Source organism: Oncorhynchus tshawytscha, linkage group LG30, assembly GCF_018296145.1.
Source record: "Oncorhynchus tshawytscha isolate Ot180627B linkage group LG30, Otsh_v2.0, whole genome shotgun sequence".
Lineage (NCBI taxonomy): Eukaryota > Metazoa > Chordata > Actinopteri > Salmoniformes > Salmonidae > Oncorhynchus > Oncorhynchus tshawytscha.
In genome coordinates this window covers 52,870,075-52,896,669 of record NC_056458.1, presented here as the reverse complement: position 1 = coordinate 52,896,669, position 26,595 = coordinate 52,870,075, and the positions used below count along the sequence as shown (strand labels likewise).

At 48.7% G+C, this 26,595-nt stretch overlaps 2 protein-coding genes across 3 annotated transcripts in view; both read right to left on the bottom strand.

Annotated features, from left to right (window-relative positions):
* Positions 1-13,204, bottom strand: part of heatr6 (HEAT repeat containing 6) — a gene marked incomplete at its 3' end in the record, with an annotated part of 42,282 nt that extends 29,078 nt beyond the window's left edge. Inside the window, 6 exon segments of the mRNA XM_042309247.1 lie at positions 239-340; positions 2,570-2,684; positions 5,737-5,852; positions 5,927-6,067; positions 9,953-10,060; positions 12,857-13,204. Of these exon segments, the coding sequence (XP_042165181.1) occupies positions 239-340; positions 2,570-2,684; positions 5,737-5,852; positions 5,927-6,067; positions 9,953-10,060; positions 12,857-13,150 (876 nt within the window).
* Positions 13,205-14,012: 808 nt separating this feature from the next.
* On the bottom strand, positions 14,013-24,317 carry LOC112235688 (dynein light chain 2, cytoplasmic). Of its 2 annotated transcripts, XM_024404167.2 has the most exons (4): positions 24,135-24,317; positions 23,141-23,195; positions 14,726-14,862; positions 14,013-14,641 (listed from the first exon to the last, which is right to left on the bottom strand). In XM_024404167.2, exons 3-4 carry the CDS (start codon positions 14,855-14,857, stop codon positions 14,504-14,506), a joined length of 270 nt encoding a protein of 89 aa, XP_024259935.1. In that variant the 5' UTR covers positions 14,858-14,862; positions 23,141-23,195; positions 24,135-24,317; the 3' UTR covers positions 14,013-14,503. The 2 variants fall into 2 exon arrangements, with proteins under 2 accessions (XP_024259935.1, XP_024259934.1); XM_024404166.2 differs by lacking the exon at positions 23,141-23,195 and having other exon boundaries at positions 24,135-24,309.
* Positions 24,318-26,595: the final 2,278 nt, after the last annotated feature.

Below are 26,595 nucleotides of genomic sequence, written 5' to 3'. Positions count from 1 at the left end.
CAGTGTATATTTGTTTATCTGACCCAGTTTATATTTGATTTATTTGACCCAGTGTATATTTGATTTATCTGACCCAGTGTATATTTGATTTATCTGACCCAGTGTATATTTGTTTGTCTGACCCAGTATATATTTGTTTATCTGACCCAGTATATATTTGATTTATTTGACCCAGTGTATATTTGATTTATCTGACCCAGTGTATATTTGACCCAGTGTAAATACAGTAGATGTGTACCTTGAGAACTGCCAATAGAGCTCCCAGTTCCTCCTGTCCTCCAAACCTCCACTTCCCTCCACACAGAGAGGACTGGAGGCCCTTCAATGCTCCCTGGATCACCTACACACACACACACACACACACACACACACACAGAGTTAGTGGAACCCTAACCCCTTCACTGCTCCCTGGACCGACCTGGTCCCCCTGCCTACACGTACATACCGTATCACCTCAACTCCCTGGTCCCCCTGCCTACACGTACATACCGTGTCACCTCAACTCCCTGGTCCCCCTGCCTACACGTAAATGTCTGATGTATAATTAAAAAAATATATATACATAAGTAGGAAGGTCCTAAAAATGGTCAAAAGACTCCAGCCACCCCAGTCAGACTGTTCTCTCTGCTACCGCATGGCAAGCGGTACCGGAGAGCCAAGTCTAGGTCCAAGAGGCATCTAAACAGCTTCTACCCCCAAGCCATAAGACTCCTGAACATCTAGTAAAATGGCTACCCAGACTATTTGCATTGCCCACCCCACCCTTTACACCGCTGCTACTCTCTGTTGTTATCATCTATGCATAGTCACTGTAATAACTATACCTACATGTACATACTACCTCACACATTGACTCTGTGCCCCCGCACATTGACTCTGTACCGGTACCCCTCTGTATATAGTCTCGCATTTGTTATTTTACTGCTGCTCTTTAATTACTTGTTTTTTAACTGCATTGTTGGTTAGGGGCTCGTAAGTAAGCATTTCACTGTAAGATCTACACCGGTTGTATTCAGAGCAGGTGACTAATACATTTTGATTTGATGAAGCTGAGAGGGTGATGCTGCTGCAGGCATGTAGCCTACGAAGTTACAACTACAGGCTAGCCACTTAGATTTAAATGTTGAAATATAATAAAGCCTATTTTACATGAGTATAATTAGTCTGATGCATATATACCTCATAATAAACCATGTCTATTAGCCTGCCTACCTCTACTGTTTCCTCATCCTTCCTCACGCTCCTTCATATATTTCTGTTCAGTATAATTCACCAGTTTCTCACAGGGAAGCGGGAGTGGTTCCCTTTCAAATCGGTATCTCTACTATGGTGAGTCAAAGACCAATCCTATTCATATGAAGCAAAGTGACATCACACCCAATTGACAACCATAGAGCCCCACCCTAAGAAAGATTCCTTGCTTTAATACTGGGGCTCGCATCCATTTTCTCAATATTTCACTCTTCGGCGAGCCTGAAGGAAAAATTGTGTCACGCAATTCACACTAAACAAAAATATAAAAACACAACATGCTACAATTTCAATGACTTCACTGAGATATAGTTCAAACAGGAGAAAATCAGTCAATGTAAATAACTGAATTAGGCCCTAATCTATGGATTTCACATGACTAGGAACAGAGATATGCATCTGTTGGTCACAGATACATTAAAAAAAGGATGGATCAGAAAACCAGTCAGTATCTGGGGTGACCACTCATTTTCCTTATGCAGCGTGACACATCCCCTTCACATAGAGCTGTTGATTGTGGCCTGGGGAATGTTGTCCCACTCCTCTTCAATGGCTGTGTGAAGATGCTGGATATTGGCGGGAACTGGAACACGCTGTCGTACACATCAATCCAGAGCATCCCAAACATGCTCAATGGGTGACATTTCTGGTGAGTATGTACACCATGGAAGAACTGGGACATGTAGAGCTTCCAGGAATTGTGTACAGAGCCTTGTGACATGGGACCGTGCATTATCAGGCTGAAACATGAGGTGATGGCGCTGGATCAATGGCACGACAATGGGCCTCAGGATCTCATCACAGTATCTCTGTGCATTCGAATTGTCATAGCTCAAATTCAATTGTGTTTGGTGTCCGTAGCTTTATGCCTGCCCATAACCCCACCATGGGGTACTCTGATGCCAGCATTGTGAAGAGCAAACCGCTTGCCCACATGATGCCATACACGCCCTCTGCCTGGTACAGTGAAATCGGGATTAATTATCCAGTGTGCCAATGGCCATCGAAGAGCATTTACCAACTCTAGTCAGTTACGACACAGAACTGCAGTCAGATCAAGACCCTGGTGAGGATGACGAGCACGCAGATCAGCTTCAGAATGATGAGTATGGAACATTTCTGGGATCTTTTATATCAGTTCATAACATTGGACCAACACTTTACATGGATTGTAATATAGTTGTTCAGTGTGGACACTTTTCAACCACATGAAGACTATGAGATTTGGCTCAGACTTGGTGTCCATCAGCGCGGGTTTGGCCGGGAATACTATGTAAATCTCATTAACCCGGTTCCCTAGTGTGGTGTCTGTGTGTACCGTGCAGTAGAGCAGTTCTTCAGCGTCCGGGGGTTTGGGTGACTGGAGCGTCTGCAGGAAGACTTTGAAACACACACTCCTGTACGGGTCTTCAAGGGACGCCTGGCCTGGAACACTACACATTAAACCGTCAAAACAGTGTACAACGCCAGCAAACAGAGAGATATGTGTGGTATGTATTGTGTGGTGGGGTATGGTGTGGTGGGGTATGGTATGGTGGGGTATGGTATGGTGGGGTAAAATATGGTGTGGTGGGGTATGGTATGGTGGGGTAAAATATGGTGTGGTGGGGTATGGTATGGTGGGGTAAAATATGGTGTGGTGGGGTATGGTATGGTGGGGTAAAATATGGTGTGGTATGCTGTGGTATGGTGTGGAGGGTGTGGTATGGTGTACGATGTGGTGTGGTGCGATGTGGTATAGTGGGGTGGGGTATGGTGTAGTATGGTATGATGGGGTATGGTGTGGCATGGTGTGGTATGGTGTGGTGGAGTATGGTGTGGTGGGGTATGGTGTGGTGTGGTATGGTGTGGTATGGTGTGGTATGGTGGGGCATGGTGTGGCATGGTGTGGTATGGTGTGGTGAGGTATGGTGTGGGGTGGTATGGTGAGGTATGGTGTGGTGGGGTATGGTATGGAGTGGTGGGGTGTGGTATGGTGGGGTTTGGTGTGGTGGGGGGTATGGTGTGGTAAAATATGGTGTGGTGGGGGGTATGGTGTGGTATGGTATGATGGGGGTATGGTGGGGTATGGTGTGGCATGGTGTGGTGGAGTATGGTGTGGTATGGTGTGGTGGGGTATGGTGTGGTGTGGTATGGTGTGGCATGGTGGGGCATGGTGTGGTGGGGTATGGTGTGGTGGGGGTATGGTGTGGTATGGTGAGGTATGGTGTGGTGGGGTATGGTATGGAGTGGTGGGGTGTGGTATGGTGGGGTTTGGTGTGGTGGGGTATGGTGTGGTAAAATATGGTGTGGTGGGGTATGGTGTGGTATGGTAAAATATGGTGTGGTATGGTGGGGTATGGTATGGTGGGGTATGGTATGGTGGGGGTATGGTATGGTGAGGGAATGGGGTGGTATGGTGTGGTGGGGTATGGTATGAAGTGGTGGGGTGTGGTATGGTAAAATATGGTGTGGTATGGTGGGGTATGGTATGGTATGGTGGGGGGTATGGCATGGTGAGGGAATGGGGTGGTATGGTGTGGTATGGTATGAAGTGGTGGGGTGTGGTATGGTGGGTGGGGTATGCTGTGGTATGGTGTGGTAAAATATGGTATGGTGTGGTGGGGTATGGTATGGTGTGGTATGGTGTGGCATGGTGGGGCATGGTGGGGTATGGTGTGGTGGGGTATATGGTATGGTGTGGTGGGGTATGGTGTGGTGAGGGAATGGGGTGGTATGGTGAGGTATGGTGTGGTGGGGTATGGTATGGAGTGGTGGGGTGTGGTATGGTGGGGTATGGTGTGGTGGGGTATGGTGTGGTAAAATATGGTGTGGTGTGCTATGGTATGATGTGGTGGGGTATGGTGGGGTATGGTGTGGTAGAATATGGTGTGGTGGGGTATGCTGTGGTATGCTGTGGTGGGGTATGGTATGGTATGAAGTGGTGGGGTGTGGTATGGTAAAATATGGTGTGGTATGGTGGGGTATGGTATGGTGAGGGAATGGGGTGGTATGGTGTGGTATGGTATGAAGTGGTGGGGTGTGGTATGGTGTGGTGGGCTATGGTGTGGTAAAATATGGTGTGGTATGCTGTGGTATGGTGTGGAGGGTGGTGGTGTGGTATGGTGTGGTGGGTATGGTGTGGTATGGTAAAATGGTGTGGTGTGGTATGGTGTGGCATGGTGGGGCATGGTGGGGCATGGTGTGGTATGGTGTGGTGGGGTATGGTGTGGTGAGGAATGGGGTGGTATGGTGAGGTATGGTGTGGTGGTGGGGTGGTATGGTAGTGGTGGGGTGTGGTATGGTGGGGTATGGTGTGGTGAGGGAATGGGGTGGTATGGTGAGGTATGGTGTGGTGGGGGTATGGTATGGAGTGGTGGGGTGTGGTATGGTGGGGTATGGTGTGGTGGGGGTGTGGTGTGGTGTGGTATGGTAAAATATGGTGGGGTATGGTATGGTATGAAGTGGTGGGGTATGGTGTGGTATGGTAAAATATGGTGTGGTATGGTGGGGTATGGTATGAAGTGGTGGGGTATGGTGTGGTATGGTGTGGTATGGTGTGGTAAAATATGGTGTGGTGGGGTATGGTGTGGTAAAATATGGTGTGGTGGGGTATGGTGTGGTATGGTAAAATATGGTGGGGTATGGTATGGTATGAAGTGGTGGGGTATGGTGTGGTGGGGTATGGTGTGGTATGGTAAAATATGGTGTGGTATGGTGGGGTATGGTATGGTATGAAGTGGTGGGGTATGGTGTGGTAAAATATGGTGTGGTGGGGTATGCTGTGGTATGGTGTGGTGGGGTATGGTGGGGTAAAATATGGTGTGGTATGCTGTGGTATGGTGTGGAGGGTGTGGTATGGTGTACGATGTGGTGTGGTGCGATGTGGTATGGTGGGGTGGGATATGGTGTGGTATGGTGTGGCATGGTGTGGTGGGTATGGTGTGGTATGGTGTGGTGGATGTATGGTATGGTGTGGTATGGTGTGGTATGGTATGGTGTGGCATGGTGTGGTATGGTGGGTGTATGGTATGGTGTGGTATGGTGTGGTGAGGAATGGGGGTAAAATATGGTATGGTGTGGTATGGTGTGGTGGGGTATGGTGTGGTAAAATATGGTATGGTAGGGTATGGTATGGTGGGGGTATGGTATGGTGGGGGGAATGGTGTGGTATGGGGTGGTGGGGTATGGTATGGTATGAAGTGGTGGGGTGTGGTGTGGTGGGGTGTGGTAAAATATGGTATGCTGTGGTATGGTGTGGTAAAATATGGTGTGGTGGGGTATGCTGTGGTATGGTGTGGTGGGGTATGGTATGGTGGGGTAAAATATGGTGTGGTATGGTGTGGTAAAATATGGTGTGGTATGCTGTGGTATGGTGTGGTGGGGTATGGTATGGTGGCGTGTGGTATGGTGGGGTGTGGTATGGTGGGGTGTGGTATGGTATGCGATGTGGTGTGCGTTATGGTGTGGTATGTTATGGTGTGGTTTGGTATGTGTGAGTCCTACCCCAGACAGAGGTTAGCCATGCAGGTGAGAGCAGCACGGCGCAGCTCCATGTCTGGCTGAGACGGGTCGCTATAGAGACGCAGGACTCCACCATCACCTAGCAACTCAATCAGATGCTGCAACAGAGAGAGCATGCTCGTCACACATCCCTCACACACATACCTCACCCTCACCCCCCCAACCTACCTACCCGGTTGCAGCGAGGTCCGTTTCCATAGATCAGAGTAGATAACGCCTGCAGCACCTCACTGTGAGTCCAGAGGCTACACACTGCCAGCGCACGGACCACGTAACACACACACACATCCAGCGTCTGCTCGTCCACTATCACCTACACACACACGGTTACAGAGAGTAGGGGTGAGGGGATACCTGTAGCTGGTTGAGGTGGTGGTGTGTATGTTGGGGGGGATACCAGTAGCTGGTTGAGGAGGTGGTGTGTGGGGGATACATGTAGCTGGTTGAGGTGGTGGTGTGTGGGGGATACATGTAGCTGGTTGAGTAGGTGGTGTGTGGAGGGGATACATGTAGCTGGTTGAGGAGGTGGTGTGTGGGGGGGGATACATGTAGCTGGTTGAGGAGGTGGTGTGTTGGGGGGGTTGATACCAGTAGCTGGTTTGAGGAGGTGGTGTGTGGGGGGATACCTGTAGCTGGTTGAGCAGGTGGTGTGTGGGGGGATACATGTAGCTGGTTGAGTAGGTGGTGTGTGGGGGGATACATGTAGCTGGTTGAGTAGGTGGTGTGTGGAGGGGATACATGTAGGTGGTGGTGTTGAGTAGGTGGTGTGTGGGGGATACCTGTAGCTGGTTGAGTAGGTGGTGTGTGGGGGGATACATGTAGCTGGTTGAGTAGGTGGTGTGCGGGGATACATGTAGCTGGTTGAGGTGGTGGTGTGTGGGGGATACATGTAGCTGGTTGAGGAGGTGGTGTGTGGAGGGGATACATGTAGCTGGTTGAGGAGGTGGTGTGTGGGGATACCCGTAGCTGGTTGAGGAGGTGGTGGTGTGATTCCTGTAGCTGGTTGAGGAGGTGGTGTGTGGGGGGGGTACCTGTAGCTGGTTGAGTAGGTGGTGTGTGGGGGGATACATGTAGCTGGTTGAGGTGGTGGTGTGTGGGGGATACATGTAGCTGGTTGAGGTGGTGGTGTGTGGGGGGATACATGTAGCTGGTTGAGGAGGTGGTGTGTGGGGGATACCTGTAGCTGCTTGAGTAGGTGGGGTGCGGGGGATACCTGTAGCTGGTTGAGTAGGTGGTGGGGGGATACATGTAGCTGGTTGAGTAGGTGGTGTGTGGGGGGATACATGTAGCTGGTTGAGGTGGTGGTGTGTGGGGGATACATGTAGCTGGTTGAGTAGGTGGTGTGTGGAGGGATACATGTAGCTGGTTGAGGAGGTGGTGTGTTGGGGGATACCAGTAGCTGGTTGAGTAGGTGGTGTGTGGGGGGATACATGTAGCTGGTTGAGTAGGTGGTGTGTGGGGGGATACATGTAGCTGGTTGAGGAGGTGGTGTGTGGGGGGATACCTGTAGCTGGTTGAGGTGGTGGTGTGTGATTCCTGTAGCTGCTTGAGGAGGTGGTGTGTGGGGGGCTACCTGTAGCTGGTTGAGTAGGTGGTGTGTGGGGGGATACATGTAGCTGGTTGAGTAGGTGGTGTGTGGGGGGATACATGTAGCTGGTTGAGGTGGTGGTGTGTGGGGGGGATACATGTAGCTGGTTGAGGTGGTGGTGTGTGGGGGATACATGTAGCTGGTTGAGTAGGTGGTGTGTGGAGGGATACATGTAGCTGGTTGAGTAGGTGGTGTGTGGGGGGTGGTGTGTGGGATACATGTAGCTGGTTGAGGTGGTGGTGTGTGGGGGATACATGTAGCTGGTTGAGTAGGTGGTGTGTGGAGGGGATACATGTAGCTGGTTGAGTAGGTGGTGTGTGGGGGATACCTGTAGCTGGTTGAGTAGGTGGTGTGTGGGGGGATACATGCAGCTGGTTGAGTAGGTGGTGTGTGGGGGATACATGTAGCTGGTTGAGGAGGTGGTGTGTGGGGGATACCTGTAGCTGGTTGAGGTGGTGGTGTGTGATTCCTGTAGCTGCTTGAGGAGGTGGTGTGTGGGGGATACCTGTAGCTGGTTGAGTAGGTGGTGTGTGGGGGAATACATGTAGCTGGTTGAGGAGGTGGTGTGTTGGGGGGATACATGTAGCTGGTTGAGTAGGTGGTGTGTGGAGGGATACATGTAGCTGGTTGAGGAGGTGGTGTGTGGGGGGATACCTGTAGCTGGTTGAGTAGGTGGTGTGTGGGGGGATACATGTAGCTGGTTGAGTAGGTGGTGTGTGGGGGGATACATGTAGCTGGTTGAGTAGGTGGTGTGTGGAGGGGATACATGTAGCTGGTTGAGGAGGTGGTGTGTGGGGGATACCTGTAGCTGGTTGAGTAGGTGGTGTGTGGGGGGATACATGTAGCTGGTTGAGTAGGTGGTGTGTGGGGGATACATGTAGCTGGTTGAGTAGGTGGTGTGTGGGGGATACCTGTAGCTGGTTGAGTAGGTGGTGTGTGGGGGATACCTGTAGCTGGTTGAGGTGGGTGGTGTGGGGGGGGGATACCTGTAGCTGGTTGAGTAGGTGGTGTGTGGGGGGATACATGTAGCTGGTTGAGTAGGTGGTGTGTGGGGGATACATGTAGCTGGTTGAGGAGGTGGTGTGTTGGGGGGATACCAGTAGCTGGTTGAGGAGGTGGTGTGTGGGGGGATACCTGTGGTTGAGCTGTGTTGAGCTGGTTGAGTAGGTAGTGTGGGATGGGGATACATGTAGCTGGTTGAGTAGGTGGTGTGTGGGGTGATACATGTAGCTGGTTGAGTAGGTGGTGTGTGGGGGGGATACCTGTAGCTGGTTGAGTAGGTGGTGTGTGGGGGGATACCTGTAGCTGGTTGAGTAGGTGGTGTGTGGGGGATACATGTAGCTGGTTGAGTAGGTGGTGTGCGCGGGGGATACATGTAGCTGGTTGAGTAGGTGGTGTGTGGGGGGATACATGTAGCTGGTTGAGTAGGTGGTGTGTGGAGGGATACATGTAGCTGGTTGAGTAGGTGGTGTGTGGGGGATACCTGTAGCTGGTTGAGGAGGTGGTGTGTGGGGGATACCTGTAGCTGGTTGAGGAGGTGGTGTGTGGGGGGATACCTGTAGCTGGTTGAGGTGGTGGTGTGTGATTCCTGTAGCTGGTTGAGGAGGTGGTGTGTGGGGGGATACCTGTAGCTGGTTGAGTAGGTGGTGTGTGGGGGGATACATGTAGCTGGTTGAGTAGGTGGTGTGTGGAGGGGATATACATGTAGCTGGTTGAGTAGGTGGTGTGTGGGGGATACCTGTAGCTGGTTGAGGAGGTGGTGTGTGGGGGGATACCTGTAGCTGGTTGAGGAGGTGGTGTGTGGGGGGATACCTGTAGCTGGTTGAGGTGGTGGTGTGTGATTCCTGTAGCTGGTTGAGGTGGTGTGTGGGGGATACCTGTAGCTGGTTGAGTAGGTGGTGTGTGGGGGATACATGTAGCTGGTTGAGTAGGTGGTGTGTGGGGGGATACATGTAGCTGGTTGAGGTGGTGGTGTGGTGGGGGGATACATGTAGCTGGTTGAGTAGGTGGTGTGTGGAGGGGATACATGTAGCTGGTTGAGGAGGTGGTGTGTTGGGGGATACCAGTAGCTGGTTGAGGAGGTGGTGTGTGGGGGGATACCTGTAGCTGGTTGAGTAGGTGGTGTGTGGGGGGATACATGTAGCTGGTTGAGTAGGTGGTGTGTGGGGGATACATGTAGCTGGTTGAGTAGGTGGTGTGTGGGGGGGATACCTGTAGCTGGTTGAGGAGGTGGTGTGTGGGGGGATACCTGTAGCTGGTTGAGTAGGTGGTGTGCGCGGGGGATACCTGTAGCTGGTTGAGGAGGTGGTGTGTGGGGGATACCTGTAGCTAGTTGAGGTGGTGGTGTGTGATTCCTGTAGCTGGTTGAGGAGGTGGTGTGTGGGGGGATACCTGTAGCTGGTTGAGGTGGTGGTGTGTGATTCCTGTAGCTGCTTGAGGAGGTGGTGTGTGGGGGAGGTACCTGTAGCTGGTTGAGGAGGTGGTGTGTGGGGGGATACCTGTAGCTGGTTGAGGTGGTGGTGTGTGGGGGGGATACCTGTAGCTGGTTGAGGTGGTGGTGTGTGGGGGGATACCTGTAGCTGGTTGAGGTGGTGGTGTGTGGGGGGATACCTGTAGCTGGTTGAGGAGGTGGTGTGTAAGCTGACATAGCTTGACGACCAAGTGCTCCTGGCTGAGAGGAACCAGGCGGGTCACGTGGATGAGCAGTGCGCATACTTCCTGTCAACAGACGACCACAGACAACCAGTAAGCAGAAGGCATCTCCTAACATCTCCTTAAGTGTACACTTGTTTCCTATTTCCTTCAAATCTAAAAGCATGGGATTGGTGGAGGCATGTCATAATAAAATATCTTATACCAGTCATTTCCTTTCAAATTAGATAAGAGGACGTGAACAAGCGCACTTTTGGGGGAGACCAGAAACGATCACCATTACAGCCAACATGAGCTTTGCTACTCGTCTAATAAATCAGACTGAACATTTCTTGGCATACAGTCAAACAAAGCACTGCAGAATCCTGGACATGTGCCTTACAAGCCAGAATGTTTACTTATTTTACATTTAAACTTATTCCACCTGTTATCTATGCCTTCAGCTGCTCAAAATTTGACACAAAATATCCAAAGAAAAATATTGTTTACCCTACTCAAACACCGGTACTAAAGTTGAAATTCCTATTACCTGGCTCAAAACCATGTAAACACCTGTTAGTTATGCATGCATCGGCATTATTAAGTGTTCTCAGTCAATTTACCTGGTAAAATAACGGATTCATAATAATTTTAAAAAATGCGTTTGAGCCAATCAGTTGTGTTGTGACAAGGTAAGGGTGGTATACAGAAGATAAAAAAGACCAAGTCCATATTATGGCAAGAACAGCTTAAATAAGCAAAGAGAAATGACAATCCATCATTACTTTAAGACATTTTCAGTCAATAACGAACATTTCACGAACTTCAAAAGTTTCTTCAAGTGCAGTCGCAAAAACCTTCAAGCGCTATGACGACTGGCTCTGATGAGGACCGCCACAGGAAAGGAAGACCCAGAGTTACCTCTGCTGCCGAGGCTAAGTTCATTAGAGTTACCAGCCAAATTTCAGCCCAAATAAATGCGGCCCAGAGTTCAAGTAACAGACACATCTCAACATCAACTGTTCAGAGGAGACAGTGTGAATCAGGCAAAGAAACACAAGAAGTGAACATTAAATGGATGGATTTTTTAAATTGAACCTTTAACTAGGCAAGTCAGTTAAGAACAAATTCTTATTTACAATGACAGCCTACCCCGGCCAAACCCTAACGACGCTGGGCCAATTGTGCGCTGCCCTATGGGACTCCCAATCACGGCCGCTTATGATAGAGCCTGGAATCAAACCAGGGTCTGTAGTGACACCTCTTGCACTGAGATGCAGTGCTTTAGACAGCTGCGCCACTTGGTAGCCAAATATGTCCTTTGGTCTGATGGCTCCAAATTTGAGATTTTTGGTTCCAACCGCTGTGTCTTTGTGAGACGCAGAGTAGTTGAACGGATGATCTCCCCGTGTGTGGTTCCCACCGTGAAGCATGGAGGAGGAGGTGTGGAGGTGCTTTGCTGGTGACACTGTCTGTGATTCATTTAGAATTCAAGGCACACTTAACCAGCATGGCTACCACAGCATTCTGCAGCAATACGCCATCCCATCTGCTTTGTGCTTAGTGGGACTATCATTTGTTTTTCAACAGGACAATGACCAAACACACCTCCAGGCTGTGTAAGGGCTATTTGACCAAGGAGAATGATGGAGTGCTGCATCAGATGACCTCGCTTCCACAATCGCCCGACCTCAACCCAATTGAGATGGTTTGAGATGAATTGGACCGCAGAGTGAAGGAAAAGCAGCCAACAAGTGCTCAGCATGTGTGGTAACTCCTTCAAGACTGTTGGAAAAGCCTTCCAGGTGAAGCTGGTTGAGAGAATGCCAAGAGTGTGCAAAGTTGTCAAGGAAAAGGGTGGATCTTTGAAGAATGTCAAATATAAAATATTTTTTTATTTGTTTAACACTTTTTTGGTTACTACATGGATCAATATGTGTTACTTCATATTTTTTATGTAAAAAGAAAAGAAAATCCCTTGAATGAGCAGATGTGTCCAAACTTTTGACTGGACATGTCATCTCTCTCCTGTTCTATTGGACCCACCACTATGTAATCTCTCTCCTGTTCTATTAGACCCACCACCATGTCATCTCTCTCCTGTTCTATTAGACCCACCACCATGTCATCTCTCTCCTGTTCTATTAGACCCACCACCATGTCATCTCTCTCCTGTTCTATTAGACCCACCACCATGTCATCTCTCTCCTGTTCTATTAGACCCACCACTATGTCATCTCTCTCCTGTTCTATTAGACCCACCACTATGTCATCTCTCTCCTGGACAGCCTAACGGACAGCCTGGACAGCCTAACGGGTAATGCATCCTGAGCACCGTGTGGGGGTGGACAGCCTAGCGGGTAATGCATCCTGAGCACCATGGGGGGTAATGCATCCTGGACAGCTTTAACAGGTAATGCATCCTGAGCACCATGGGGGGGTGGACAGCCTAACAGGTAATGCATCCTGAGCACCATGGGTGCCACTGCAACAGGACATTTTAAAAAGATAACACGTTTGGGCAATGCAGAAGATAGTATCACCAAGGCTGGTTGAAAATTCTCTGCACTACACCAAACTGTACCTATGCTGTAACAACGAGTAATGGATGCCAAACATATTTGGTTAAATCACGTAGGTTAGGCAAAGGTATTGAAAGTTGTTCATGTTAAAAGCCTTAAGGACAGAAACACCTTTCCACGGGCTTCAGTTAAACAGGCTGTTTTGAAACCTTTTGAAACCTCAAATTTCAAATGCAAGCTACATAAGTAAATTGTTAATTTCAAGCAATATTGACATAATCAAAATCCCAGTAACTAGCAAGCTCACTATTTAGCTAAGTTTAAAGTTCAAATGTCCATAGCTTCATCATAGCTACTGTACCTCAGGTCGAATGTTGTGGTTCGGGCTGTAGTTTTCAGATATCAGTTGGTCGAACAGCAGGTTGAGTTGTGTTTTCAGGCTGGCTGGATCTCCGCCTCGCAGTGAGCGGAGCTTGGATGCGTAGTGGGAGAACTGCCCCGCCACGGAACCCATCTCCTCCCGGTCCCCCGGAGCCAGCGGGCTGAACGGGACCGCATCTGGTGATAGCGTTACTGACACACCGTCGTTAATACCGGCTAGGCTGGAAGACATTGGAGGACTAGAGCCTGGTGACAACGTTGCTCTGGCAGCCATCTTTCAGGAAAAACTCTGCTGCAATGGTACATCCGGGGTTAGCAGGAGGTCAAAGCGTAGTTTCCCTTTTGTTCTTCTTCGGATTGGCGGGTCGCATCCAATTTATAAGGCGCATACACCGAGACCTACTGTTATGGAGTATGAGGCCAGTCACGGTCTACATTAAATTCTCTTCATTAGTCCTACCTATTCCTCTAAGAAAGTGACATAAGAGTGGTGGTTTCCTGTTCTGTGCAGCTTCTAATAGAAAATAAACCCAGAGGTGTTTTATATAGGCTATTTTAAATCCACCATATCTAATCTTGAACCGTTTTCACAAATGTATATCCAGTGAACAGGTTACTATTTATATCTAATATTAATAACATATTTGAAATATTACTTTATTATAAACAAGAATCGGTCACTTTGAAAAATGTGTCAGTTCCTAGTTGATTCCACTGCTTCAGGTGTCTTGAAGCAGCTCAGAAAGGCAGTCAGCAGCAGTAGCTTAAGAAACATCAATGAGACAGACAGGGAGAAACATCAATCAAATAGGAGGCAGGCCCTAGCTACCCATTGATATTTCAGTTATGAGATCCTGAGCACTCCTGTGATGTGGACCCTGGCACTAGGTGGATGTAATATCCCATGGTCATATCAAGACTCCACAGATGGTTTGTAATTCTTGATACAGGCTTTTGGTGTATCCATAGGATGGATCATGAGTTGCCTGACTCTTATCCATGACCCCCAGGCACAAGCTTGGAGAAAGAGATGACCTGAATCTCTCCACAGGCAATAGAAGGTGTTCTGTATCTTTGCCATGAATGATGAGAGATGACACGCCCCCAGTAAATCACTAGTCCATGTTCCTTTTAAATAGTGTTGAACAAATCTTTATGAACCAACAGTCAAAGCATTTTATACAGCAGTGCAAAGAAAAACAAAAACGTAACATAATAATCTCTACTTTGTAGGCCTTCAGCAACTCTGTGAGTAGCAATTCTCATACTGCAAAATATACACATGTAGTCATTAGTTGTGTCCCAAATGCCCCCTATTCCCTATGAGCCCTGGTCAAAAGTAGTGCACTACATAAGGAATAGTGTATAGGGACAGGGTGTATCCCATCATGTTAATTATACTGCAACAGATACACACCATGTACATGGCCCATGCAGCACCCCACAGACACAATGGAGAATCATCTAGAACTCTTCAATGTGTGTGTGGCCACAACCATCAATGTATCACAATCCAGGGGAGGAGTAGCGGCCTGCCTCGGTCAGTGGAGACAGGAGGAGAGAGAGCTGGAGGATGACCCAGGTAGGTGGTCAGGTGGTTAGGGAGTAGCGGTTAAGGTGTAGGGGTTCAACCAGACTTGAAGAGCAGGATGGCCACCTGGCCCAGGTAGAAGTAGATGAAGTGTTTGGTTTCATGCGTCACGTAGCTGCCAAAGTTTCTACCCACAATGCAATGCCACGTGGGGTTGTACTTCTTGTCAAACTCCTGGAACAAAACAGGGAACATTTAGAAACACACACACACACACACACACACACACACGGTAAGGATGTCTGTCTGGTTAGCAACCTTCTTGATGTAAGCAGCGATGTCCTTCTCAATGTTGTATTTCTCCATGGCCTGAGTGGCACAGTCCACAGCATCCTGCTGCATGTCCTCTGACATGTCGGCATTCTTTATGACAGCCTTCCTGTCGGTCATGATGACTAGAGGGGGAGGGAGAAGAAGGTTAGTTAAAGATACACTACGGAGAAATCGCTTCACCATTTCCTGGTTCCTAAAATTGTGAATTGTCAGGTCACACAAAAAGTAAAATATTGCAGATTTAACCTGTAGATCCTAATTCATGGTATCGTAAGCAGTGGGACTGGAGAGAGGGTAAAGGAGTCTGGCGCCCTACTCCTAACCAGAACCTGGGCCCAGTCTGGCCGACTAGCGCCCTACTTCTGACCAGAACCTGGGCCCAGTCTGGCCGACTAGCGCCCTACTTCTGACCAGAACCTGGGCCCAGTCTGGCCGACTAGCGCCCTACTTCTGACCAGAACCTGGGCCCAGTCTGGCCGACTAGCGCCCTACTTCTGACCAGAACCTGGGCCCAGTCTGGCCGACTAGCGCCCTACTTCTGACCAGAACCTGGGCCCAGTCTGGCCGACTAGCGCCCTACTTCTGACCAGAACCTGGGCCCAGTCTGGCCGACTAGCGCCCTACTTCTGACCAGAACCTGGGCCCACTCTGGCCGACTAGCACCCCTTCCGAGTCCTGTTACTGGCACTAGAGTGACATGGCACTCTAGTCAGAGGGACTCACATTTACAAAGGAAAAAAACGAAAACGTCCCTTGTCCGTCACGAACATTGAATACAATTACATTTGAATTTCCTCTGCCGATTGTCTGTGGGGTCGGTCCTTCTGTGGGTCTACTACATACATGTTTAAATTTGTAAAATTTTTCTTCCCAATTTCGTGGTATCCAATTGTTAGTAGTTACTATCTTGTCTCATCGCTACAACTCCTGTACGGGCTCGGGAGAGACAAAAGGTTGAAAGTCATGCGTCCTCCGATACACAACCCAACCAAGCCGCACTGCTTCTTAACACAGCGCGCATCCAACCTGGAAGCCAGCCGCACCAATGTGTCGGAGGAAACACCGTGCACCTGGCAACCTTGGTTAGCGTGCACTGCGCCTGGCCTGCCACAGGAGTCGCTAGTGCGCGATGAGACAAGGATATCCCTACCGGCCATTCCCTCCATAACCCGGATGATGCTATGCCAATTGTATTTATTATGGATCCCCATTAGGAAGAGTAGCTGCTGCCTTGACAGGAACTAATGGGGATCCATTAAAAAAAACAGGAAGAGTAGCTGCTGCCTTGACAGGAACTGTTTTTTTTAATGGATCTCCATTACTTCCTGCCCATGCAGCAGCTACTCTTCCTGGGGTCCAGACACACCAAAGCGTCCACATGACATATAAAACAGTGAACTGTTTGTACTGAATGAACTAAAGATAAAACAGTACATCACATAACACCACCACATATCCACAACACAGCATGTTAAATACCACCATACGACAATATCAATGTGTGCGTATGCATGGGTCTACCTTTGTGTCGGTCTCTTCACAGTGTGTGTATGCATGTGTCTGAGCCTGTTTGTCTTGCTTCACAGTCCCTGCGTATTTTAAAATCTGATTCTACTGCTGCATCAGTTACCTGATGTGGAATAGAGTTCCATGTGGTCATGGCGCTTTATAAACTCAGCAAAAAAAGAAAAACAGACCTTTTTCAGGACAATGTCTTTCAAAGAATTTGTAAAAATCCAAAAAACTTCAGGTCTTTTCCCATGCGTTTCCCATGCTTGTTCAATGAACCATAAACAATTCATGAACATGAACCTGTGGAACGGTCATTAAGACACTAACAGCTTAGGCAATTAAGGTCACAGTTATGAAAACTTAGGACACTAGAGGCCTTTCTACGGCCACTGAAAAACACCAAAAGAAAGATGCCCAGGGTCCCTTGCTCATCTGCGCGAACGTGCTTTAGGCATGTTGCAAGGAGGATTGAGGACTGCAGATGTGGGCAGGGCAATATATTGCAATGTCCGTACTGTGAGACACCTAAGACAGCGCTACAGGGAGACAGGACAGACAGCTGATCGTCCTCGCAGTGGCAGACCACGTGTAACAACACCTGCACAGGATCGGTACATCCGAACATCACACCTGCGGGAGAGGTACAGGATGGCAACAACAACAACTGCCCGAGTTACACCAGGAATGCACAATCCCTCCATCACTTCTCAGACTGTCCGCAATAGGCTGATAGAGGCTGGACTGAAGGCTTTTAGGCCTGTTGTAAGGCTGGTCCTCACCAGAATAGGGGGACCATTTGGTTATGTACTAGTATGTTGTTGTACTAGTATGTTGTGTCGATGAGCACAAAACCACAGTCGCTGGACCAGACAGGACTGGCAAAAAGTCTTCACTGACGAGTCACGGTTTTGTCTCACCAGGGGTGATAGTCGGATTCGCATTTATCGTCGAAGGAATGAGCGTTAGACCGAGGCTTGTACTCTGGAGCGGTATCAATTTGGAGATGGAGGGCCTGTCATGGTCTGGGGCGCTGTGTCACAGCATCATCAGACTGAGCTTGTTGTCATTGCAGGCAATCTCAACCCTGTGCGTTACAGGGAAGACATCCTCCTCCCTCGTGTGGTACCCTTCCTGCAGGCTCATCCTGATATGACCCTCCAGCTTGACAATGCCACACTTCTCGTTCTGTGCGTGATTTCCTGCAAAACAGGAATATCAGTGTTCTGCCATAGCCAGCGAAAAGGTCGGATCTCAATCCCATTGAGCACATCTGGGACCTGTTGGATCAGAGGGTGAGGGCTAGGGCCATTCCCCCCCAGAAATGTCTGGGAACTTTCAGGTGCCTTGGTGGAAGAGTGGGGTAACATCTCACAGCAAGAACTGGCAAATCTGGTGCAGTCCATGAGAAGGAGATGCACTGCAGTACTTAATGCAGCTGGTGGCCACACCAAATCAAATCAAATTTATTTATATAGCCCTTCGTACATCAGCTGATATCTCAAAGTGCTGTACAGAAACCCAGCCTAAAACCCCAAACAGCAAGCAATGCAGGTGTAGAAGCACGGTGGCTAGGAAAAACTCCCTAGAAAGGCCAAAACCTAGGAAAAAACCTAGAGAGGAACCAGGCTGTGGGGTGGCCAGTCCTCTTCTGGCTGTGCCGGGTGGAGATTATAACAGAACATGGCCAAGATGTTCAAATGTTCATAAATGACCAGCATGGTCGAATAATAATAAGGCAGAACAGTTTAAACTGGAGCAGCAGCACAGTCAGGTGGAAGTTGAAACTGGAGCAGCAGCATGGCCAGGTGGACTGGGGACAGCAAGGAGTCATCATGTCAGGTAGTCCTGGGGCATGGTCCTAGGGCTCAGGTCAGTTGAAACTGGAACAGCAGCATGGCCAGGTGGACTGGGGACAGCAAGGAGTCATCATGTCAGGTAGTCCTGGGGCATGGTCCTAGGGCTCAGGTCCTCCGAGAGAGAGAAAGAAAGAGAGAAGGAGAGAATTAGAGAACGCACACTTAGATTCACACAGGACACAGAATAGGACAGGAGAAGTACTCCAGATATAACAAACTGACCCCAGCCCCCGACACAAACTACTGCAGCATAAATACTGGAGGCTGAGACAGGAGGGGTCAGGAGACACTGTGGCCCCATCCGAGGACACCCCGGACAGGGCCAAACAGGAAGGATATAACCCCACCCACTTTGCCAAAGCACAGCCCCCACACCACTAGAGGGATATCTTCAACCACCAACTTACCATCCTGAGACAAGGCTGAGTATAGCCCACAAAGATCTCCGCCACGGCACAACCCAAGGGGGCGCCAACCCAGACAGGATGACCACAACAGTGAATCAACCCACTCAGGTGACGCACCCCCTCCAGGGACGGCATGAGAGAGCCCCAGTAAGCCAGTGACTCAGCCCCTGTAATAGGGTTAGAGGCAGAGAATCCCAGTGGAAAGAGGGGAACCGGCCAGGCAGAGACAGCAAGGGCGGTTCGTTGCTCCAGAGCCTTTCCGTTCACCTTCCCACTCCTGGGCCAGACTACACTCAATCATATGACCCACTGAAGAGATGAGTCTTCAGTAAAGACTTAAAGGTTGAGACCGAGTTTGCGTCTCTGACATGGGTAGGCAGACCGTTCCATAAAAATGGAGCTCTATAGGAGAAAGCCCTGCCTCCAGCTGTTTGCTTAGAAATTCTAGGGACAATTAGGAGGCCTGCGTCTTGTGACCGTAACGTACGTGTAGGTATGTACGGCAGGACCAAATCAGAGAGATAGGTAGGAGCAAGCCCATGTAATGCTTTGTAGGTTAGCAGTAAAACCTTGAAATCAGCCCTTGCTTTGACAGGAAGCCAGTGTAGAGAGGCTAGCACTGGAGTAATATGATCAAATTTTTTGGTTCTAGTCAGGATTCTAGCAGCCGTATTTAGCACTAACTGAAGTTTATTTAGTGCTTTATCCGGGTAGCCGGAAAATAGAGCATTGCAGTAGTCTAACCTAGAAGTGACAAAAGCATGGATTAATTTTTCTGCATCATTTTTGGACAGAAAGTTTCTGATTTTTGCAATGTTACGTAGATGGAAAAAAGCTGTCCTCGAAATGGTCTTGATATGTTCTTCAAAAGAGAGATCAGGGTCCAGAGTAATGCCGAGGTCCTTCACAGTTTTATTTGAGACGACTGTACAACCATTAAGATGAATTGTCAGATTCAACAGAAGATCTCTTTGTTTCTTGGGACCTAGAACAAGCATCTCTGTTTTGTCCGAGTTTAATAGTAGCCAGATACTGACTTTCACTTTTGACACCTCCCTTTGTTCAGGGACACATTATTCAATTTCTGTCAGTCAGGTCTGTGGAACTTGTTCAGTTTATGCCTCAGTTGTTAAATCTTATGTTCATACAAATACTTACACATGTTAAGTTTGCTGAAAATAAATGCAGTTGACAGTAAGAGGTGGTTTCTTTTTTTGCTGAGTTTAGTACTGTGTGCCTCCCATAGTCTGTTCTGGACTTGGGGACTGTGAAGAGACCTTTGGTGACATGTCTTGTGGGGTATGCATGGGTGTCTGAGCTGTGTGCCAGTAGTTTAGACAGACAGCTTAGTGCATTCAGCTTGTCAACACCTACAAAAACAAGTAATGAAGTCAATCTCTTCCACTTTGAGCCATGAGAGATTGACATGCATGTCATTAATGTTAGCCTGGTGTACATCCAAGGACCAGCCGTGCTGCCGTGTTCTGAGCCAACTGCAATTTTCCTAAGCCCCTCTTTGTGGCACCTGACCACACTACTCAACTGTAGTCCAAGTGTGACAGAACTAGGGCCTGTAGGACCTGACTTGTTGATAGTGTTGTTAATAAAGCGTTGCTCTACCTTCTTAAGGACAGACTTCTCCCCATCTTAGCTACTGTTGTATCAATATGTTTTGACCATGACAGTTAACAATCCAGGGTTACTCCAAGCAGTTTAGTATCTATAAGTGACTCCCTACAATAATATTTTAGCCAGATGTGTAATGCCAGTAGCCTGCGGAATCTTTCACACCGACGGCACAACGATTTTTATTTTACCTTTATTTAACAAGGCAAGTCAGTTAAGAACAAATTGTTATTTTCAATGACAGCCTAGGAACAGTGGGTTAACTGCCTGTTCAGGGGCAGAACGACAGATTTGTACCTTGTCAGCTCGGGGATTTGAACTTGCAACCTTCCGGTTACTAGTCCAATGCTCTAACCACTAGGCTACGCTGCCGCCACGATGGTAGTGGACCTGAAATTGGCCGTTTTTGGGACTCTTAATGCTAAAATCAGTTCTTTAAAATCCATTTTCCAGATGTTCCGAGCTAGCCCTCCTGATGTCGTTTGACCCCACATGGACTACGACAGTGTCAGCTCCCGGCATCTGTGGAAGAACAGTAGGAAGCAGCCTTGTTTTGTCCTGTACTCGTGCTCCTGTGGTAGAACAGTCTGAAGCAGCCTTATGTCCTGTACTCGTGTTCCTGGGTAGCACAGGGTTTTTGCCTTGGGACCAAGCTGTTTCTCACCATGGAGCTGCCTATGATGACAGCTGGTTAAGCGACAGGTCTCTCAGGCAGCCTCACAGTCTGATGAGGGTGGGAGCTCCGAGAATCTGAACCAGCGGTAGAAGCCACCGGAGAGGGAAACAAGAGAGGACGAAGACATAGGTACCGTCGGCCTTCTGATTCGATCTTGAATGGGAAGCCCCCAAGGAAGAAGGCGCCGGAGCCTCTGGATCCAGGGCGGCAAAGCCGTTTCTGGTCTGTGTCAGGTCCGGGCACAACATCTCCAAGGACACCCCTGGTGCCAGAGGACACTTTCTTCGACTTCCACTGCGAGTGACGCATCTCCTTGGCTGGTTGGTTGGGTCGAGGACAGCGCCGTTCTCCAGGGAAGGGGAAGAAACCGTCGGGGATGGAACCCTGCTCAGCACTGGCCAGTCAGCTGTGGAGAGCCGACACGCTGGCGACACTTCCAGACCAGAGTGGAATCCGGCTACTGGGGTGGAAGAAAAAGTAGGCGGGCGTGGACTCCCCCGTAGCTAGTGTAGCTTTGCTACATGCTTGCTAAGAGTAGCCACTTCACCACCCTGTAGTCCTCCGCAAGCAAGCAGTTGCTACATTGAAAGTCAGCGCGGTCCACATTGTCCTGGAACAAAGCAAACAGCTCCTGCAGTGCTGGAAACGTTCAACAGCAACCTGCAGTTGAGACCGCCGTGCCAAATAGGCTAACTGGGCTTCCATGTGCAGAATCTGGCAGGATCCCGGGACAGACAGCAGCGCTCACAGCAACTAAGCCCAACAGAGCTGCAGGATCCCGGGACAGACAGCAGCGCTCACAGCAACTAAGCCCAACAGAGCTGCAGGATCCCGGGACAGACAGCAGCGCTCACAGCAACTAAGCCCAACAGAGCTGCAGGATCCCGGGACAGACAGCAGCGCTCACAGCAACTAAGCCCAACAGAGCTGCAGGATCCCGGGACAGACAGCAGCGCTCACAGCAACTAAGCCCAACAGAGCTGAAGGATCCCAGGACAGACAGCAGCGCTCACAGCAACTAAGCTCAACAGAGACGCAGGATCCAACAAAAGTATATAAAAACACTGTCAGCTTTACGAAACAATAAACCGAGGTCTCTCGTTCAGCGGTCAACAAGAAGCAGACGTCGCGCTCAGATGACTTCATAGGCCCGGCCTATTCCCACATTCAAGAAGCTTTGTTTTGATTGGGTTATTTTGTCTAAACCTTCAGGCCTACCTATAGAAAATGTTTAAAACAACTCTGCCCAGCCTGGATAGAGTGGCCAAAAGGGTGTTATTCCCCAGTGCCTCTACAGGTGGGGAGAGGGGTATTCTCCAAGTGGGGAGAGGGGTATTCTCCAGGTGGGGAGAGGGGTATTCTCCACTGCTGGCCAGCTCTCCAGGCACTATCACATGAGCCTGAAGCTACAAACTGGCCAAATTAATGCAAAAGCCAAAGTCATTTTTGGTTTAAAATGGTGTTTATTTCTAAGTCACAGTCTAGATGTGAAATGTATAGACTATAATGACAACACAACAAAATGTTTAAATACTGAGCGCTTTATGTCCTTAACAGGCTACTGTGTCACAATCACTAATGCTTCAAAGTATTTTTTCGTGGGTTATAGCCTTGAAACTGAATTAAAACATTTTAGTTCCTTCTTAGGCTCCCTGTCTGGCTTCCAACCTATTTAGTGTGTCTATATGCTGTTTAATATGATATGTAGACTATTTGAAATGTGTGCTTCTTACACTCACATGTTCATGTTCATTAAAATATCTTTCATTAAAATCGTATGGTTTGGTTTCAATACCAAATGGTAGGTTCAGGAAGTCACAACAATAGATAGGTGTCGCATCAGTTTGTCCCCCCCCCCCAGTGGAGAGGTCAGATTTTAGAATGAGATAATTTGAGATCTGACCCTGCTGAGAGTCTATTTACGTTTGAACATCTTGAACGTTCTGGCTTTAACAAAAATGGCCATGTACTCTTATCTTCTCCCAGCACAGCCAGAAGAGGACTGGTCACCCCGCAGAGCCTGGTTCCTCTCCCCCAGCACAGCCAGAAGAGGACAAGTTGTAGTGACACCTCAAGAATGATTCAAATCAATTGGATGCACCAAGCTCATTTTGGAGTGTTACGTAAATGAGATATTTCGGTATTTAATTTTCTATGAAACTTGTTGTCATTGTGGGGTATTATGTGTAGATGGATGAAAAAAAGTATTTAATCCACTTTGAATTCAGGCTGTAACACAACATGTGGTATAGGTCAAGAGGTATGAAAACGTTCTGAAGGCTCTGTACATATAAGGGATAAACGCTGATGCCCTTTACATTACCTGGTCAATAATGAATGACTTGGTACTCAGAATTCATTCGGCAGAGGCGTTTATCCTGCTTATGCCATGGTTGCCAAATAAAACAAGCACACATTTAGTTACATGTTTTCATACAGATTTACATAAGTAAATTCATACTAATTCATCCTTCCACTAAACCTGGTTGTTAGTTCTATCGGTTAGGTTGCTAGAGAAGCAGACTGGTTGTTAGTTCTATCGGTTAGGTTGTTAGAGAAGCAGACTGGTTGTTAGAGAAGCAGACTGGTTGTTAGAGAAGCAGACTGGTTGTTAGAGAAGCAGACTGGTTGTTAGAGAAGCAGACTGGTTGTTAGAGAAGCAGACTGGTTGTTAGAGAAGCAGACTGGTTGTTAGAGAAGCAGACTGGTTGTTAGTTCTATCGGTTAGGTTGCTAGAGAAGCAGACTGGTTGTTAGAGAAGCAGACTGGTTGCTAGAGAAGCAGACTGGTTGTTAGAGAAGCAGACTGGTTGTTAGAGAAGCAGACTGGTTGTTAGAGAAGCAGACTGGTTGTTAGAGAAGCAGACTGGTTGTTAGAGAAGCAGACTGGTTGTTAGAGAAGCAGACTGGTTGTTAGTTCTATCGGTTAGGTTGCTAGAGAAGCAGACTGGTTGTTAGTTCTATCGGTTAGGTTGCTAGAGAAGCAGACTGGTTGTTACTAACCCTTGCTAGCTAGTCAACTAAGACTAACAGTCACATACCGTTTCAACACAGCTGATTCCATCTACCAGAACATACAGTTTCAACACAGCTGATTCCATCTACCAGACCATACCGTTTCAACACAGCTGATTCCATCTACCAGACCATACCGTTTCAACACAGCTGATTCCATCTACCAGAACATACAGTTTCAACACAGCTGATTCCATCTACCAGAACATACAGTTTCAACACAGCTGATTCCATCTACCAGACCATACCGTTTCAACACAGCTCCATGCAGAACAGAAGAGACAGAAATGTAACTTCGCTCACCCTCTTGCTGCTGTTGCTTGTGCTTAGTAGACGCGCTGAACAACGCAATTCTGTCTGGACGTCTATCTTTCTCACCTCCGTTGTGCGTGTTTCGAGCGGAGTTCTGTGTTTACCGGTTACTTACATGCCACGCCCCCCCGCACTGCATTGACGATCTGATTAGCTATTCCGACTCCCCCCGCGTGTTGCGATCGTTTTCACTAGCGCGCTCCTGCCCGCATCTTGTTTCCACCCAGAATGCACCGTGTCCCGGGTGAGAGACGGGCATGAAGGTGATATATCCCGAACTGATACAATTATGATCAGCTGGGAAAAAGATGGTAGAAAGACAGGCAGGTAGACAGAGGTGCCAGGCAGGCCGACAGACCTTGTCAGGCAGAGGGGACGGACAGACAGGCTGGCAGGGAGGCAAACCAATCAAATGTTATTTGTCACATGCACCGAATACAACAGGTGTAAACCTTACAGTGAAATACTTAAGATGCATTCATATTCAGAGGGACTGATACAGATTTCTAGATATGGTTTGTCTGTCTGAAGATACTTCTCTATCATTCTACAGGTCTATAATACAACACGGTGGCTACTGGATGGATGGTACAGATGTCTTGTCTCTGCAGAACAAACCAGCATCAGATTCCTTAACAGACTATAAACCATAACCCCACACTAACAGTAGTGATCTATATGTCTGTTATAACTTTTAACGATGTCCTGTGATATGTTGTACATATGTGAAGTGTTGTTTGTCCTGTGTATGTTGCTGAAACAGGGAAACAGAGACACGGTTGCTACTGTAGAAGGCAGACTTTATTGAAAGAGCTGAAACATTAAAAGTGACCAACTGGAGAAACAATCCCATCATCCTCATAACTTACTGAGGAAACCTTAAAAAACATGACCCTCCCTCAATCCCCCCCACATTGATCCCTTCTCCCAGACCCTCCCTCAACCCCCTCCACCACATCGATCCCTCCTCCCATACCACCCCCACCCCCCCCACCACCTCGATCCCTCCTCCCAGACTCTAGTTACCGCTCTCCTTACGCGCGCGCCTCCATCCTGAGACTCCTGGTTTTGCTCCCAGCTTTGAGCTCCTCTTTTAAACCCAAAAAACTACTGGATCCCAGACGGGTGCTGGAGGTTCCACATGGGAAAAAAATACTAAAAACTGAATTTAGTGTGTTTTAGAGCCAATTGAGTAAGGTCTAGTTTATAGGTTCCAGTGGACTGGGGCCGGGGTCCCGATCCGGGTTTCCTTTCTCTCCATCATTAATCCTAATCCTGAATCCTGCTCTGATCCTGATGGTCTGATTGGCTCCGGGATGGGGAGACAGAGAGCCCTCCTCCAATCACAGCCCCCCTTGAGACAGATCCCAAAACCAACAGAGAGGGAAGGAGTAACAGGTTAGAATCACTCCGCCTGATACAGCAAACGCCACACTATAAACAGACTGTCAGCTATGAAAAAAGACTTGCCTGATTTTAAAAACAAGTTATCTGACTCTGAACCAAGACTAGAGAAAATACAACCAACCAATCAGTGATGCCATTACACACTATTTTATAGTAAATATTTAGTATATATATATATATACTATATATATATATATATATATTTTTTTTTTTAAATGATACAAAACTGTCACCAGTGTGGATGAAAAGGAGGCATGCTATGCTCTGACAAGCAAGTGTATAGAAAACCAGAGGAAGGAGAGGAAATAATGAGAGAGGAGGGGGACCCAAGGAAGGAGAGGAGAGAGGGACCCAAGGAAGGAGAGGAAAGAGAGATGGGGGGGCAAGGAAGGAGAGGAGAGAGAGGGGTGGACCCAAGGAAGGAGAGAGAGGGGTGGACCCAAGGAAGGAGAGAGAGGGGTGGACCCAAGGAAGGAGAGAGAGGGGTGGACCCAAGGAAGGAGAGAGAGGGGTGGACCCAAGGAAGGAGAGAGGGGTGGACCCAAGGAAGGAGAGAGAGGGGTGGACCCAAGGAAGGAGAGAGAGGGGTGGACCCAAGGAAGGAGAGAGAGGGGTGGACCCAAGGAAGGAGAGAGAGGGGTGGACCCAAGGAAGGAGAGAGAGGGGTGGACCCAAGGAAGGAGAGAGAGGGGTGGACCCAAGGAAGGAGAGAGAGGGGTGGACCCAAGGAAGGAGAGAGAGGGGTGGACCCAAGGAAGGAGAGAGAGGGGTGGACCCAAGGAAGGAGAGAGAGGGGTGGACCCAAGGAAGGAGAGAGGGGGGGACCCAAGGAAGGAGGAGAGAGGGGGGGACCCAAGGAAGGAGGAGAGAGGGGGACCCAAGGAAGGAGGAGAGAGGGGGGGGACCCAAGGAAGGAGGAGAGAGGGGGAGACCCAAGGAAGGAGAGAGAGGGGGACCCAAGGAAGGAGAGAGAGGGGGACCCAAGGAAGGAGGAGAGAGATGGGGGCAAGGAAGGAGAGGAGAGAGATGAGAGAGAGGGGGGCAA

Bases quoted from the DNA above. Each gene is read 5' to 3' on its own strand.
- LOC112235688 (XM_024404167.2), bottom strand. From the start codon at position 14,857: ATGACCGACAGGAAGGCTGTCATAAAGAATGCCGACATGTCAGAGGAC. The intron at 14,642-14,725 runs GTTGCTAACCAG...GTTTTGTTCCAG, and splicing joins TCGCTGCTTACATCAAGAAG to GAGTTTGACAAGAAGTACAA.